Source organism: Natrix helvetica (assembly GCF_964273705.1).
Source record: "Natrix helvetica genome assembly, chromosome: 1".
Classification (NCBI taxonomy): domain Eukaryota; kingdom Metazoa; phylum Chordata; class Lepidosauria; order Squamata; family Natricidae; genus Natrix; species Natrix helvetica.
The window spans coordinates 88,338,656-88,356,968 of NC_138548.1; the positions used below are offsets into that span (position 1 = coordinate 88,338,656).

The following is an 18,313-nucleotide window of genomic DNA, read 5'->3' on the forward strand; positions in this document are numbered from 1 at the left end:
TTCATATGTGAGTAAAGGCAGATGAGCGAATACTTTTGGCAATATAGTGTAACATTTTGTGGGGTGATGTCCCTGTAAATAAATATGGAAGTGGTTGTTCTTTTACTCGGATTTGCTACCACATAATTCCAACCTGATTTGGGAATGAGTATCATTTTCTTCTAAAGCAGCATCTCCAAGTTTGAAGAAATATCTCCAATATGTGTAGAAATCAGATATCTTTATTTCATTTTGTTTTCTAGATCCCACCATAAAGCAGCTGTATAAAGGAGCCTTTTAAAAATGCATATAAAATAGACAGTTATTGGTGTTTTGCAATGCTAGATCCATGAATATGTTTTAAGAGTAAGCCTTAGTAAGAAGTTGGAAAAACGGTGCCTAAAAGGCAATTTCCCAGTTGCATTTTCATTCTGCATTTTATTCTTTCAGATTCAAACAGTTACCAAAAAAGTCCTCATGCCGCAAGAAATGGAAGAACCATCTAATGTTACAGATTCCATCTTTACCATCGTGAATGAAACAGAAGTTACTCCAGAGCCTCAATTAATTATTAAGAAGGCCCTTGAGTTTAAGGATGGAATGAATGTCTTAGGTATTCTCTTTCTCTTCAGACACATATTACATTTATTTCATAGACATGTTCTGTCGTTCAAAAAAACCCCGAAATTATTTGTTTATGTACATAATAGATTCTTGATCTATTCCAGTGTATTTATCTTATGCCAGTTTGAATCTAGGCAGTTTAAGTTTAATTTGAAGCTTCCTTCAGGTGTATTTTCATGGAAGGAAACACATTGGTTTCACTCAATTTTTGAGAAATGCCCAATTACATAGGAACAGTTGCAGTTGCATGTATTTCATGCTAATTACCTGTGAAGATGTATAGAGCATGGATGTCAAACCCGCGTCGTCACATTGCCATCACGTGATGTTTCGTGACGTTTTTCCCATTCATGGAGCTGGGGTGGGTGTGGCCTGCACGTGACACATCCGACCCAAGGGCTGACAATTTAAAACCCCTGATATAAAGGGAAAGACATCCTATTCATTGCTGTGAATTGGTTTTGCATATATAAGTGCACAGTTAAAAGAAAGTTGGATTTTTAATGTTAACTTTTTATATCAGAATATCAGTTGTGATGCCATTTCTGTAAATATGTTCAGGCACATTTGCAGGAATTGGGGCTGAGAAATAACAGTGTTGAATAATAGCAGTCAGTTATCAGCTGTGCTATTAAAGAGGAGGATTGCAGAAGGAACACACAAGTCCTTCTGAACTGGGTAAATCACACAAATCCATTAACGAGAAGGCATTTGAATCAAAACTATGCTTAATATGTGATTTTTTAAAGAAGTATGTATATTCTATTGTATCTTCTATTGTATTGATTAAAGGCCAGATATTGTGAAATCCTGCCAAGGGGAATCTGAATAGGCTAAATGTGACCTTTGGGCTCCAATCATTTTTTTTTCTAACTAGCATCTAAGAGACAAAGCTGATGTTTTTAAGGCTGAGGCTACTGGTTCAGAGGTGGGTTTCTATGTTTCGGCCTGGATTGGGCAAACCGGTAGTGGTGGCGGCGGGAAACTTCATCCAACCGCCCAGACGCTTTTGCACATGCGCAGAAGCGGCGCACGGGCACGATCGAACCAGTAGTAAAAAAATTCAAAACCCACCACTGTACTGATTGGATAATTAGTTGCTGACATTACAATGGACGAAACATTAGCTAGTTTCCACTTAAAGGATTTCATTTATTCTCAAGCACATCTAAATAGATTAGACTTATTTTCAAGCTTTGGTCCTCCTAATAGAGGCCAAGAATGTTCTTTCTTAGACAATTTTTTTCTGCTAATAATTCTGCATATCTCTGAAACCAAGACTCAGTTCAGTTACATCAGAATGAAGATTAAGCAAGGTATTGTGTAGTGGGTAATAACATTTATTGACTCAAAACTGGAACTGAATTGCCTGTCATTTATACTCTGTGCCCACAGGGTCTTAGCCAATCATAATACATAAAATACCCCACCAAAATATGAATATTCTAAGTTTCCCTCAACAGTTGGAGCTAACAGTTAGGGTCATCTAAAGGTTAGTTTCACTTTAGCAAGGCTTAACACAACTATGTAAATTCAGTACATAACACAAAGAACTTGAACAAGCCTAAAATAGAATGTCTTTGCAACTCCCTGTATTTCCAGATCTGCTCTAGAAGTATCCCATTTTTCTGGAGTATATTTAGAAATGCAGAGAGAGCAATGGGAGGACTGAATCAGTTCCATCCTTAGTTTTTGTATTGTTTAGGAATTTTGTAGACACCTTAGTATCATTTGAAAATAATTCGTTTCACAGATAGTTTCTTGTAACTCTACTCCAAATGCTTATGAGCTTCTGCATCAGATTCACAAGGATGTTAATGAGATGAGAAACTAAACTGATCCTTGACTAAGAGCCACAGAGCAAAGCTACTCCCTCAACTCCATAATCTCTGAATGCTTGGTTAATTAGGACTGAATTTCTTCAAAATAGTATCTCAAATCCTACATCACCCAAACTTTCCATAACCAAGGTCAGAAATACAGGATGCCTCTGAATGGTTAAGAAAAATCAATAGAGGTGTATATTGTTTATTGAATTATATGCTATATATTTTATTTCTGGGGAGTGATTAAGCCATTAAGCTACAAATAGGGGGACTGTGAGTTCTCATCCAACCTTGGCCTGAAGCTAGCTGGGTTACCTTGAGCCAGTAACTTTCTATCAGTCCTAGGAACGAGGCAGTGGCAAACCACTTCTGAAAAACCTTGCCAAGAAAATACACACACACACACACAGTTTCAGAATTTATCTAAGGATAGTCAATGAATGCTTTGAGTGAGATGAAGTGCTCCGCTATCCCTGTCCATTAAAAGACATTCCCTAATTATATCTGTGTTTTTAAACAGATCATTAACAATAACCAGTATAATACTAACATCTTATGAACGTATGACTTGTTTAAGGAAAAAAGACAAAATTATTGTGCTGGAATAAACATAGGAATATTCCAGGTGGAAAATAACAAAGTCTACAAAATTCTGCAGTATGAAGTTTCATTTAAAAAAACAACCCATTGTGTAAGATTAAAGCAAGGGAATAATAACAGTTACTGGAACCCATATGATCTCCCATGCACTGGAAACTGACCATCTGACCCATCTCCTTTAGACCCAAGGAAGCCAAGGGGTCAGGGAATGTTCAAGAAAACCTAGAAATTTAGGGAAAGAGGGAATTACAATGATAATACAAAATCAAAATAAATCTTACATGTTTGAGCTATCGTTATCTTGGTTTTGTCTCAATTCTCCTTTTTAATTGTGTCCCTTCCCCTACAAAAATCACAATTTGTCTTAATTGTAAATTGAGGTACAAGAATACAGAAAATTTTCCTTTAGAAAAGTTCACAATTTTAAGAAAAGTTTCATGAAAGAATCTGACGGTAGTATTCTTTCGACAGGCCTCATTGGGTTTTTCATTGCGTTTGGTATCACAATGGGCAAGATGGGAGAACAAGCCAAGATGATGGTGGATTTCTTCAACATCTTGAATGAGATTGTAATGAAATTAGTAATTATGATCATGTGGTAAGTTAAAGTCGTCATCTTCTAGATACTCCAAACCCTGTTCTATTTTGGAAATCATTTGGAATTTCATCAGTAATAATACAGAGAACTTTGTTGGGTCAAGCCAAAAGCATATATAATCCAGGAGTCTGGACTACAAATTTATCTAGGAATTTCACAAGCAGGATATGATGATGATAACATCTTCCATTCATGCTTCCTAGCTAATGAGGATGAAATCATGCTGCCTTTGATTTTGGAGGTCATGGAGACCCAGATACTGTAAGCCTGCCAAAATGTTTGCATTGATGTATTTTATTATATTGAATTGAAACTACAATCTTTTTGTCTTTTTTGGGTTCTGCTTTCCAATTTTGTTTTTCTTCCATTGTACAAAGCACTTAGAGAACAACACAGAGAGGAATTATGGTTTCTTTTTACAATAAGTAAGCAGACAAAAGTCTGTGCAAGGGTAGATTGGGTTCAATAAAAGGTGAACATGGGCTATAGAGCTACATCATGCCACACTATACAACATCTTAGTTCATTATAGAATCCTAGTAGACTATTGTTTCATTCTTCCTTGCTTCATTCTCGATTAGCAGCATCTTGGAAGATGATTAGTAGCTGTGAGCTTGGTTCATACATTGGGGGGAAAATCAATCTACTTTTCATTTAAAATCTATCCAATTTGACTTTGCTCCAATTCAAAGAAAGATTTAGGAAATCATATGCTGTACCTCTTACTGAGGAGCATGGAAAACCCACATCTGGTAGCTGCTGTGTTGTAGCACCGCCTCTTCCTCCTCAGAACAAAGGAATAGATTCAAGGATTGTGTAGCTAGGTTTTATTACATTTATTTGCATTTGAACTGAGTTACATAGCCATGTCTGCTTATGGGGAAGCCTTTGAAGCATTGAATTGTACAGAATCTCTGGGGTTGTTGTTTTTCAGCTCTGATCCCTTCTTCATCTTTGGGAAGCTGTAGAAATGGTCCATAGCAGTTGATTCATGTCATGGTCCAGCAAAATCTAACACTTAATTTACTGTGTGATGCTCCAGTTTTTTCCTGTATCAAAACTGGATCTTTGCATCACAGTTAATCTCACATACTGTTTAGGATCCATTCCAAGCTGCTAATAGTGATTCTACAGCTTCTAGTGTCACTGTTCTAGGGATTTTACTCATTAATCTTGTTTATTTATGTAAGCAAAATATTTATTGTATGGAGATAAAGTTATTTGTTTTCATATCTAAAAGATACTTGCTGTCCAGTTATTTATGACTGTTATCTGAGGAAATGGTCCATACTTACCAACAGCTTTAGTGATTTGTAAAACTCTCATAAACACCATAAAAACATAAAACAACGTTGAACATTCAATAAAAATTCCTTGAAACCAGATTGCAAGGATTATCCTCAGTGGATATTTCAGTAAGGAGTTGGAAACATGATTCAAATAACATGGTTGAGAAGCTTATAGATTACTAGGATTCTTCATTGAAGGATCAGTTGTAAACCCATAGTTTCAGTTTAGTTTATGATAAAATAGTGAGGATGTGACATGTAAAGGCATTCATGAAATTCCAGCCTCCAGAAGACTGACTTAAGTTGTAATAAAAGCATTAGTCTTTAAATGACACAATCTTTTAGTGCCATCAAAAACTATCACAGCTGCTCTTCTATAATTAGTTATAAAGATCTAAAGTGAATATTTCCCTACTGATACTAGTAGAATGCAAGTGGGCAAAAAGAATATATAAAGAGATAAGTAGATTGAACATTTTGAGTTTAATTTTCTCATTCACAGCATTATATTAGGCAAAATTATACAGACTTTATAATTAGCAAGCATATAAGCAACATTGAAGTAGAATGGGTAAGTTCAAGATGTCTGAAAGTGAAATGAAATTCTAATTATCAGAGGGAAACTTTCTTGGGTTTTGTTTTTAGTGCATTTGATTATTACTAGGTTGATACCTGTAATTCTGTTCCACATTTTTAATTTATTTCTTCTAGGTATTCTCCATTGGGCATTGCGTGCCTCATTTGTGGAAAAATCATTGCAATCAAGGATTTGGAAGTAGTTGCTCGACAGCTTGGCATGTACATGGTAACCGTGATTGTAGGTCTTCTCATCCATGGAGGGATTTTTTTGCCTCTGTTGTATTTTGTAATTACGAGAAAAAATCCCTTCTCATTTTTTGCTGGGATCTTTCAAGCATGGATCACTGCTCTAGGCACAGCTTCAAGGTATTTAATAGAAAATGATGATGTTTGCTAGGGATGTATCTCTCCTTTCACAGGACTACCTTTTAACCAAAATTGGGGGGGGGGGGGGGATTCAGTATCATGATAAAGAATTGTGTCCTGAATCATTTTTCTCCAAGGCTATTGCTTGTCAGCTGCACAATTTCAGACCGACACTATCAGAAAGCTTTATTAGGGTAAAAAGCTTCCCAAAAGCAGAAGTCAAAGAATTTCGCCACCAAAACTGGATTCAGTCTGACTTTATACTGATGAAAGAGATTGGGCTGGACCTGTTGTACTTTGATCTAGATTGCTCTGAACACTCTTCTTTTTCTTTGGAGTTGACGGTGGCTGGATTGTCACTTTTACATAGTTACGTTTTATTTTGAAGGGTCCAGAGACCATTGACTGGGTGATACAAATATGGTGCAAACCAACAACTAAACATATAAATACATAAGTGTACATACATACGTGCATAATAATGACAACGGGGTCAACAACCTCAAAGTCTTGCTGGACAAACCTATTTGTATCAGTTCAAGAACATAAAACAGCCAATCATCTTCACAAGTTTGGACTGAAAGCTGTATTAACTTGTAGCGTGCCTAGAAAAGTGGCATATAGGGACAAAATTAGAAATGCAGAAATAAAACAAACTATTTCATGACTCATGATACTGTCTCCATGAGATCTTATTACAGTGTGTATGTAGATAGGAGCTACTAGTTTGTACTGGGTCCAGAAAATAATACTTAGCCCCTATCTTTATTCTCAGTGTATTATTTCTGTCCTTTGTGACTAATCGTAGTGTATTCTACTCTACTCTATTCTAACTGGGTATGGCTAGTCAAACAAAGACAAGGACTAGGGATGACATAACAGTCATCCAATATTTGAGGGGCTGTCACAGAGAAAAGGGGACAGCTCTATTCTCCAAAGCTGAGGACAGGACAATAAGTAACAGATGGAATTATCAAACAGTGATCCAACCTAGAATTAAGGAGAAATTCTCTGTCAGTAAAAACAATAAATCAGTAAAACGGCTTGCTTCCCGAGCTTATAAGGTGTTGATTATCATCTTCAAAGCGCTCCATGGCACAGGACCTAGCTATTTGCAGGATCGTATCCTGCCCCATACATCCCTTCGGCCGATTCGCTCACACAGAGAGGGACTCCTCCGGGTGCCGTCCACTAGGCTGTGCCAGCGGGCGACGCCCAGGGGAAGGGCCTTCTCTGTGATGGGCCCGACCCTCTGGAATGACCTTCCCCCTGACATTAGAATGACTACGGACCTCCGCTCCTTCCGCCGGAAACTCAAAACCCACCTGTTTCATCTAGCCGGCCTGGCCTAATTCCAGCTTTCCCACCTCAGTTTGTATTTTTAAATTTTATGGTTTGGTTTTAAGGTTTAAGTTTTTAATTATAAATTTGTACAGGGGATATTTAATTCAATTTTACTTATGTATATTATCAAGTGTATGGTTTTTAAATTTGTACTTGTACACCGCCCCGAGTCCCTTCGGGGAGAGGGGGCGGTCTAGAAGTTTAATAAATTAAATTAAATTATAAGTGCTCCATCACTGGAGCTTTTTAAGAAGAGATTGGATTTGTCTGGAATGGTATATGTTTGCTTGACCAGGGTATTGGATTAGAAGACCTCTAAGGTCCTTTTCAACCCTATTCTGTATTCTATGTTTTCCCTTGAGCCCTATTTTCTATTCTGTCTCATGTATATTTGCTTAGGTAGCTACAATAGAGATATGAAATATGACTGTTTTGGTTTCTCAGAGTTCTTCATTTCTGCAAATCTGCCAGGCTTGGTTCATCAGACTGGAAAATATTTTTCAGAAAATGGACAGTTAGCTGCACATTTCTTCAAAATATAATAAAAACACATTCATGTTATTTTCAAGTTATTTTACGTGTGACAAATACGCATCAATGTAGACAGATGCTTTCCCTAATTTTTAAAATAAGTAAACTTCATGCACCAATTTAAAAGCTATGAGTATTGAATCAGAACTATGTTTTGGTTCATCTGTTGTCCTAAACATGTAAAAATTTGTCCAATTGAGTTTGAATAACAAGATATTTTCCATCTTCTTTGGTGCATTATTGGAAAATACAGTTATTATCAAAGCAAAGTATTTCTTTTAGGCACTGGAGGGGTTAACCACATTTCGTGGTTGGGGCATGTTTATAAGTTATTTGATTCTCCATAATGTCCACTGTGAATTTTTTCTTTTCCAATATAATCAGAAGAGATACAGAACATGGAGGAAGGGATGCCTATGGGATGAATATTAGATTGATCAATACATTTGTAACTGTTCTCGTTTTAGAAGTAAAGCTAATTGTCAGCATGTTACTTCATATTTTGTTTATGTTGCCTATAAAAAGAATATGTGGGTAACTGGAGGAAAAACTGGATATCAAAATCCATGATGGTTTGTCCATGTTGAAATGGTGCCAAATAAACTGAACACTAGATACTGAATGTAGCTGCTACCAACCCTGTCTCCTGATTGGCACTTTTGCTTATCTAACAATTGCAATTTAAACTGGAATGTGGAGGCATTTGAAGGATTGCTTCTCAAAAGGTTTTGGCATGAGTGAAGTGTGTCTCTTTGTAATGTTGAAGCACCTATGTCCCAAAGGAACCCTCTGAAGTTTGCTTTGTATAATATGTGCATGTCTTCATATCCACTTCACTTCACCAGAGTTTCAAGTACATTGTTCTATATACATGTGCATATATGCGCAGACAAACTGGGAAAGAGACACCAGGCTTTCTGGAGGACAGAATGTTTTCATATTACAAAAAGAGGAACTTCTCTTGCACCAACAAACCCTTCAAAAGTTTTACACAACTCTACCTAGTTGAGGTTAAATGTTCACAAAAAAACTAAGCAAGATTTGATCTGAAAGTTTTTGGATGGAGATTATCGATGGATGGACATTTTCATTTTGTCATCGAAAAGTGAGGAAACCGTTCCTTTAATAATAGCCACATTTTAAGGATCATCTAGCCAGATCTTTTTGTGTTTTGCTCAGTTGAATTCTATACTTAGAGAAAGAATATTCATTGCTGGTACCTGAGGCTGAATTGTTTGGACAACCTGGGAACCAAATAAGTTGTTGGAATAGTTCCAAGAATAACTCAAGCCAGCCTTGAGTTATGAAACCTTAATGGTCAAGTTTTGTCCCATCACTGAAAGGCCTCACTCAAAATGTGTAAGTTTCTAGAGTAGATGAACAGAGTTAACTTGTGCATTGGAGAGCCCTGGCTGATAATGCACTGTGAGATAATAACATGTAATCAGAATTAATTTTTTTAATTACATGAAGATATCTTTGGTGCAGTATCATCAGTATGCTGCTGATTCTCAATTGTATATCTCAGTTGTATATTGTCCTCCAGCCAACCAAGTAAAACTATCAAGGTTCTGTCCCAGTATTTAGAAGTTCTGCTCAGCCATACCAATATCAAGTTTGAGCACACAGACCTGGAACCCGAGATATTTCATAATTGATTCTGGATGAATCACTGTTCTGCTCAGATTCAGGGTGCAATTTGGGGGTTCTCCTTCTTGTTGAATAGATAGCAGTTGTGGCCATAGGGCTTTTGAATTACTTAATCTTGGATGCCAACTTGTGGCTGTTCTTATATTGGAGGGTCCTCCTTTCAGTCCTACTTCCCTTAGTCACCTCCTGGTTGGATTATTGCACGATACTCTACATGGTACAGCCCTTGATCCAAAGATTACAGAATGCAACAATATAGATAGTTATGAGCATTCCTCAACTATGTGACACTTCATCAGTCATCTTGTCGAATCCAGGAAACATGCCTTCTTTGTGGCAATTTTGCTGTTTGGAATAATATCTCCTTGCTGACATATAATTGGCTCCAACCCTGCAAGCTTTTGGAAAGATAATTAATAGTTAACCCAATATATGGTTGGATCAGGAAGAGAACTCCCATTTAGTGGAGATAGCAATAGCAATAGCAGACTTTTATACCACTTCATAGTGCTTTACAGCTCTCTCTAAACAGTTTACAGAGTCAGCATATTGCCCCCAACAATCTGGGTCCTCATTTTGCCAACCTCGAAAGGATAAACCTTGAGCCTGGTGAGATTCGAACTGCCAACAGTCAGCAGGAGTAGCCTGCAGTACTGTATCCTAACCACTGTGCCACTATTTAATTGCTTATTAGTTCAGTAATAGAATTTATTTTTCTTTTGTATTTTGTTTACTGTTTTTTGTATGCTGCCCAGAATCAGGTTGAGTTGAGCAATTATTCAAATGTTTAAAATAACAAAATAAAATAATTTATTTTCCTTGGTCCTTCAGTGCTGGTACCTTGCCTGTTACTTTTCGCTGCCTTGAAGAAAATCTGGGCATTGATAAGCGTGTGACAAGGTTTGTCTTGCCCGTTGGAGCCACAATTAATATGGATGGAACTGCCCTTTATGAAGCAGTGGCTGCCATCTTCATAGCACAGATGAATGGCATTAATTTGGACGGCGGACAGATAGTCACTGTCAGGTAATCTATTGGGGTTGGTAAAAAAAAATTGATACCCCAACCTTAAATATTGCAAAATGATTTACATTTGGAAGGACATGCTAGCATTTACTCATGCTCAGAATCTATACAAAGTTTCCATTTCCATCATAACAAGAAGTGAAAAGAGCTCTTTTCCAGTTTCACCATTTATATGCAAATACAGGCAATCTGATAGCCATTGTTTATGATGTTAAACAGTAAGCATGATTTTTCACCATATTGATAGTAAATAAAAACCAGGGAAGGTCCAATTGTCTAAACTTAAAAGAATCACATGTTGTTTAATGCCAGAGTAATTAACAAGAATGTAATGGGGAAAAATGGTTTTGAAAATGAACAGATGGACCTGTTACATAATTTATGCTTAATGATGGTATCTGGGACCAGAATTTCTATTACTAAGTGATGTGTTCCTAAAGCGCAATGTCATGTGACTGCATCCAGCACTCCCCAGTTACTGTCATTAACATCTCACATTAGTGTGGCTTTTGATTTCCTTTTGGCTTCCCCATTGACTGTAGTTGTGGGAAGCCAGCAGGGAAGGTTGCAAAATGGATTGGGTCCAAGTCTATCCATTTGCCAGTAGAAAGCAGTTCTCTTTGGAAATGTGAGGAACATCGCAGAGCAGAGTTGTGGAGTGTGCAATGTGCTGACTACAGTACAGGTGGTCGTTGATGTATGACCACAATTGACCCTAAAATATCTGTTGTTAAGCGAGACATTTGTTAAGTGAATTTTGCCCCATTTTATGACCTTTCTCTCCACTGCAGTTGTTAAGTTAGTAGCATGCTTGTTAAGTAAACCTGACTTTCCCATTGACTTTGCTTGTCAGAAGGTCATAAAAGATGATCACATAACCCCAGGTCATTGCAGTAGTCATAAGTAGGAACCAGTTGCCAAGCATCTAAATTTTGATCATGTGACCATGGGGATGCTGTAAGGATCATAAGTGTTAAAAACGGTCATAAAGCACATTTTTCAGGATCATTATAACTTCAAATAGTCACTAAATGAACTTTTGTGAGTCAAAAGTTACATTATTTTTTAGAAGATAATAGCCAGAGTCCATGTTTGCACAATTCCTGTATTAAATAAGCTGACATGTTTTGTTTTACAGTTTGACAGCCACTCTTGCCAGTGTTGGAGCTGCAAGTATACCTAGTGCGGGACTGGTGACCATGCTTCTTATCCTCACTGCAGTAGGACTTCCCACCCAGGATATAAGCTTACTCGTGGCGGTAGATTGGCTCTTGTACGTAAGGCTATTTTTATGATAGATGTCAAAATAGTGATCGATTATCCAGCTGATAGGATATTAATTTCTGACTTAAGTCACTTCCTCGTGATACACTGCAAACTAGTGATTAAGATCTCAGACTGGTAATAGAGATATCCAAGGCCAAGCTCCTGTTGATCATGAAATATCCTACATGGCTTTGGAAGAGCCATACATTACGTCTTAGCTCAACCCACTTCACAGAATTTGATTTTCAGCACTCAAAGAAAAAGCAAAATGTTTACGATACAAAAGGGGTTAATGTCATGCATGTGAATTGTTTCTGATATCCAATTATAGGTAATATATACACATTGCACACTATTACTATTACTAATTGTTATTATAAAAATACAATGTCTTATAGCAATAGCTCTCAGACTTACATTATATACCAGTTCATAGTGCTTTACAGGAGGGGTCCCCAACCCTGGTCCTTTAACTGGCATCAGACTGCGGCATGTCAGAGACTGAGCTACACAAACAAGCGAAGGCAGATTGATGGGATTGCAGGCAGCATGTGAAACCACACCCTCTCTGGTCTGCAGATAAACCTCTCTCCATGAACCAGTCCCTAGTGCTCAAAAAGTTGGGAGCCACAGCTTTACAGCACTCTCTGAGTTTATGGAGGCAGCATATCGCCCCCAACTTCAGAAGGATGGAAGACTGAGTCAACCTTGAGCTGGTCAGGCTAAACTCCTGTGCTCATTTACAATAGCATTTCCAGTTGCAATCATTAAGCAAATCCTACATGGACATTAGGTGTGACATCACGTGATTGCCATTTGTGACCTGATGGTTTTCCCATTGTCTTAGATTGATGCTGACAGTAAAGTTCATAGATGGTGACTTCAGGACACTCTGACTGTCATAATTGCAAGTTGGTTGCCAAGCACCTGAATTGCAATCACGTGAACGCAGGAATGTTGCAACAGCCGAAATTTAGACGACCGGCCATTACATTTTCTCATTCAGTGCCTTCATAACTTCAAACAGTTGCCAAATAAAAGGTCATTAACCAAGGACTACATATAACAATATTCATTTGTGATTGCGGGAGCCAATCCTTTTGTAATTCCTGGAATAGTAGATGGACAAATATTCAATTGTGGCCCTGGCCATGAGATATAATGTGTAGAAATATGTCATATGTAAAAAGTACATATAAGTAGATACATATATGGACATATATAATATGTAGAAAATGAGATGGAGGGTGATTCTTTTGCAATTCTATTTTAAGGACTATAATGTACAGAAAGACTGTCAGGATTGCTTGGGACACTAAAACTACACATATGTTTGTAGACCTTCTTCAGTTGTGACACAACACTGTCCTGTCACTAGATCGTCTCCATTTTTGCCTTACAGAGATTATTCTTTTCCAAAAGTCAGGACAATGATGCAGCATTTTCTGTTTACTTTTTGAGCAAGCTTCTAATCTCGTCAACTTCTGATTAGAAGCTTCTATGGACACTTACCATGTATTTAGTGGTCCTGAAGGATTTGATCTTGTCATATTTCTTCTCACCCCAACACACACACCATTTAAAAGTGCTGAAAATGACTTACGTATTGTAGCAATAAACAAGACAAGCTGATAATTAAAACACAGTGCTAAAATCTTAAAACTGCAGAGGCAGCAATAGAGGACAGAATAGTATCAGCCAGTGGGACGATAAAACAGTCACTTGATTAACAGCCTATTGCAGTTGATCATGTGAGATATTCATCTGACACCAAGAAGACGTTAGTATTGATGCTGTACAGTTCTCCTGGGAGGAAAAGGGGGAAAAAAACATTCCATACCCTAGATATTAAAAGTTAAGAAAGTTAAGATAGTCCTGTCACAAAAAGTCCTGTAGACTCATGTCATTGTTTAGCAATTGCCTTGGACATCAACTGTTTGCAGTTATGATGACGACAAAAAAGTAACTTAGTGACAAATGTGCTCATTTATGACTCTCTGTCTCAGTCACATGTCAGTACACATTTTTTTGTGAGCCTAACCTGTTTAAAATTTCTCCACCACCTCATAGAGTGGAGAGATTGCCTAAATAAGCTATCTCTTCATGAGCTGCTTTTCTCTCCCCAGAAGTGAATCCCCCAAAGTGCTACCTACAAGTTAACAAGCTCAGCTCTGTGACTTTAATTAGTTGATTATAACCTCTGGACCTCTAGAATTGAAATCATGTGGCCTTAGGGATGCTGTGACAGCTTGAGAACCAGCCATTAAGTCGGCTGCTGCATGACTCTGATAAGATCCTATTCAATATCACACTGAAACCTTTTTTGCTACCTAAGCAGGGCCTGACTCATAAACTCAGTGTGCAAGGCAAATAGCCAGCAATAATTTCTTTCAGTGTACATTCCCCATTATGTACCTGATTACTCTCTTCTCATCCTTTTCTCTCCAATGAATCTAATACAAACATCAATTCTCTTCCTGCTAATTATCACAGTGCTGGGGTGAGCACCCCAAAAATCAGGGAAGGGGGGGGAACCGCTATAAAATTTGTCCTTTTTACCCAACTTCTTTGTGAGCTGAGTTTCAGAAACCCCCATTTCTCCATTGTTTGGGTTCACCGGGCTGTTTCAAGTTGTGGCCTTCTGAGTTTATAAAGCAAAGGAAAAGTATGAAACGAAATTGTAAGCACATTTCTCAATCACCAGTTTCATTTAGTGACTGCTTTCTTTAACAACCAAGTTTCTGGTTCCAGTTACAGCCACTAAACAAAAACTATCTGTAATGCTTTAGAAAAAAGATGCTCTAACAATTGGTTTACATCAAATTTCAACCTCATTCCTATCTTCTAGGTTAAAAGATAAGAAAATAGTCCTGTTTTGGTATAAAAGCCAGTATAGAAAGTATAAAAACAGTGGCTCAGTGGCTAAGATGATGAGCTTGTCAGTCAGAAGGTTGGCAGTTCACCGCTTCAAATGCCTAGCACCGCATAATGGAGTGAGCTCCCGTTAATTGTCCCAGCTTCTGCCAACCTAGCAGTTTGAAAGCATGTAAAAATGCAAGTAGAAAAATAGGGACTACATTTGGTAGGAAGGTAACAGCATTCCATGCACCTTTGCCGTTTAGTCATGCCAGCCACATGACCATGGAGACGTCTTTGGATAGCACTGGCTTGTCGGCTTTGAAACGTAGATGAGCACCGCCCCCTAGAGTCGGGAACAACTAGCACATTTGTGCAAAGGGAACCTTTACTTTTACCAGCAGGGAGATTTCAGGCCATTCTTTCTCAGTCCAATCCACCTCACAAGGTTGTTCCTGAACAGAATAGTGGGTATGCTTGCCACCTTGAATTATTTATTTAAAAAATCATAAAGGTAGTATTTAAATAAATGAGATTAAATAAAATATTATTGTAGATAGGAAACAGTACATGCAATTTAATAGTTAATAGAAAGCAACACAAGGGGAAATTGCACCTGATGTAGATAGGTAGCTATACCTACAAATACTGGGTTTATATTTTAAGGGCATGTTTATATTGAAGCAGAAAAGAACAAAGCCTGACAGGCGGTGAGAGGATGTTAAACTGATGTTGGTGATTGTTTGCTTTCTTGTTCAAGGAAATGTCATTTAAAGCAATGTAACTTGTTAAAACAGTCCTCTTCTAAATGGAGAGAACTTCATAGCCACAATTCACCTATGGAGGAGACCAAGCACACTGGGCAGGAAAGGCTGGAATTTACATTGTGATGCCTGATCTTTCTCAAATATTGAGTAATGCTGTGGTTTAACCTAAGTGTCCCCTGAAGCAATTCTGTGACATCATCTTTATAGAAAAGATCAAGTAGAGCAAAGGAAGCTTGGGATCTTGAACAGGCTTTAATGACAGCAGGGCTGATCTGTTATTGAGATAAACTTCAAGATTATTTATACACCTTTTTAGACTGACTGTACATTCAGAGATGGCACATTGTTTTTTTAAATTCCTTTTTACTGGGAGGGACAATTTCCTATTTCAATGAATCTCACATGAAAAAGCCATGTTTGTAGTAAACCTAAGTGGCTACAAATGAAGCTACTGATTTCCTCACTTTTTAAAAAAACCAACAGCATAAAACTTGACTGAAGTTTTTTATTCCCCCTAGTTGGTTTTCTAGTTGATTTGAATTATCTGATATTTGTATTTATGCAATGAATAATCTACCCGATATCCAGGCTTTTTAGTACTAGCAAATAAAAGCCTTTGGCCAATAATCATGAGCCAATTAAAATGGATTAGTGAACGTTATCAGCCTGGTTTGAATTATACACCTAAATACAATGTGATATGTAGCATTGACCACTTCATACATAATTCTTACATTTTAGTATGCATATACCTTTTCTCAAAATTGCTGCGGAATCATTTTGCAAAAGAGATCTAAAAAATGTAAAAATAGATTATATTTCTGTTCTGCATGGGGAGGGGGGGAGAAAGAGAGAGATTAGCAAATTGCACTATTCCTATTTAAAATGCAGCCTTTACAAAATAGTGCTATTTTTTCATAGAAGAATTAATCCATTATCTTAGTGGTGGCCAAGAACTGAATTTTACAAATGGGAAATTGACAAAGCAAAGCAAACATCATAAGAGTACTGTCAGCACAGGGATTTTATATTTTGACAAACAGGAAAATAAGAATAGTCTTGTACAGTCTTGATTTTTCAGTTTTTGCTTCTGAAAGGCCTGAGGAAATGAATTGTCCCTCATTTAGTATGGACATCTGTTTTCTTTTTCCATTTATCATTACGTAAAATCTAAATTTGTGAGAATACCTTGTAAAATGGCATTTTAATGTTAGTGTACAAATCATAAATCAAGATGAAGTTCAGCTAGTGAATGAATAGCTGACAGATGGGTTATAAAGAAAGAACGAATTTCGAAAAACCTTAGATAGCAAAAATCAAAAGATTCTTGGAGAGTTATATTTGGCTAGTCTTTTTTTAAGGCCCATTTAATTATGATAGCATTTAACTTTCTTTTTCTGAAGAAGGTTTTTTACATATAATCTATTAGTATTTCCTGGTCTTACTGGCATATAAAATATTTCCACCTAATCTGCAACTCAAAGTGTTCTGATGATTAAAGTTCCTTTTCAGAAAAATAGATGTGCTGTGATCTCCTTCTCAAATAATTTCCTTCACAAACAATAAAATTAGAAAGTGCCATCACAAATGCATTCAAGAAACAAATTGGCTCTAGACAAAATATGCTCTGCATAGGTTCTGTATACCTATTGGCCCGTGTTAGTTGGATTCCAGTGGATCAGCTCTGAAGAGTGTTTGTGCAGTGTTCAGTCTATGGATAAGACTTTTTTCTACAGAAATGCAGACATAACAAAATTGCCTATCTTGCTAGGGAAATAATAAAGAAATAATCGGTCTCACAGTGACTGATGTTGAAGTAAACGTTATGGCAGAAGCTAGCATTTTGGAGAGGTTTTGGAAAGTATAAATGCAAATATATAAATTCTCAGGGCTTTTTAAGAGCTCTTCTTGGCTATCTAATAATTAGCTCCTTTTAAGATGAACCTTTTTATACATTACCTTCTTAATCAAAGGTTTCACCACTAACATTAACCAAGTTCAAAAGAGATAAAAATGTTTTCTTTTCCAAAATGGGAGAAATTGAAATGAAGGAGTTTTATAATTAACTAATGACTAACTGCAACTTCTGGAATGCTTTTTGAGAAAATATAGGAATCTACTTTACATTGCTCCTTTTCTCTTGTTATGTAAACATTCTTACATTGGGGATTCACACTGCAAATAAGCCTAATATCCTTAAATTGCCTTGGATCGCCACGAAGTTAGAGCTTGGCCTTTGGTCAAGATTGACTCTGACTACCATCACATTTGGAAGATCAGTGAAGTCTCCTGTAAATTGATTCTTTGTGCTTCAAGCCTTCCATCTTTTTGCATTGTTTTCTTTGTAGAGATCGAATGAGAACATCTGTCAATGTAGTAGGAGACTCCTTTGGAGCTGGCATTGTTTATCATCTATCCAAGGCAGAATTGGAAAACATTGATGCCCATCACAAGATACATGAAGATATTGAAATGACCAAGACTCAGTCAATTTATGATGATCTGAAAAACCACAGGGAAAACAACTCAAACCAATGCGTTTACACAGCTCACAACTCTGTCATAATAGATGAATGCAAGGTACCTTTCACATTTATGGATATTGAGACTTGCATTTAGCAAGTCACAGTACAAACTTTTTCTTAAAAAAAATATGTAATAAGACAACTGGCACCCATTAAAAATGTTCAATATGTGTATATTTTCTTTTAATTTTGTTTAATTTATTGCAATTTTGTTTAAACTTAAAGATGCATGTAATGTTTGCAACCAAGAGCATGTTTCATTGTGTATATGGAAAGCAGTACCATGCTGAAAGAATATGGCTTCATTTTCTATTTCAATATTCATGTGATTTTAAAAAATATTTAATTGATATGAAATAATGAATTTGAGGAAAATTATGATTGCTTTCAAAAATATTTGTTTTTCTTCTTCAAAATTTATTTATAGAATTTATAATTTATAACCCATCTTAACCTAATGAGACTGAGTGCTTAGCAATACACAGCC

At 36.9% G+C, this 18,313-nt stretch overlaps 1 protein-coding gene across 2 annotated transcripts in view; it reads left to right on the forward strand.

Annotated features, from left to right (window-relative positions):
- SLC1A2 (solute carrier family 1 member 2) overlaps window positions 1–18,313 on the forward strand; it is a 121,254-nt gene that overhangs the window by 92,140 nt on the left and 10,801 nt on the right. The window contains exons 5-10 of one of the 2 annotated variants that reach the window (XM_081949059.1): window positions 430–592; window positions 3,501–3,627; window positions 5,628–5,861; window positions 10,218–10,412; window positions 11,551–11,685; window positions 17,650–17,881. In XM_081949059.1, the coding sequence (XP_081805185.1) occupies window positions 430–592; window positions 3,501–3,627; window positions 5,628–5,861; window positions 10,218–10,412; window positions 11,551–11,685; window positions 17,650–17,881 (1,086 nt within the window). Of the gene's footprint in view, window positions 1–429; window positions 593–3,500; window positions 3,628–5,627; window positions 5,862–10,217; window positions 10,413–11,550; window positions 11,686–12,525; window positions 12,663–17,649; window positions 17,882–18,313 lie in introns of those variants that run through there. The other variant, XM_081949060.1, reaches the window with a different exon arrangement.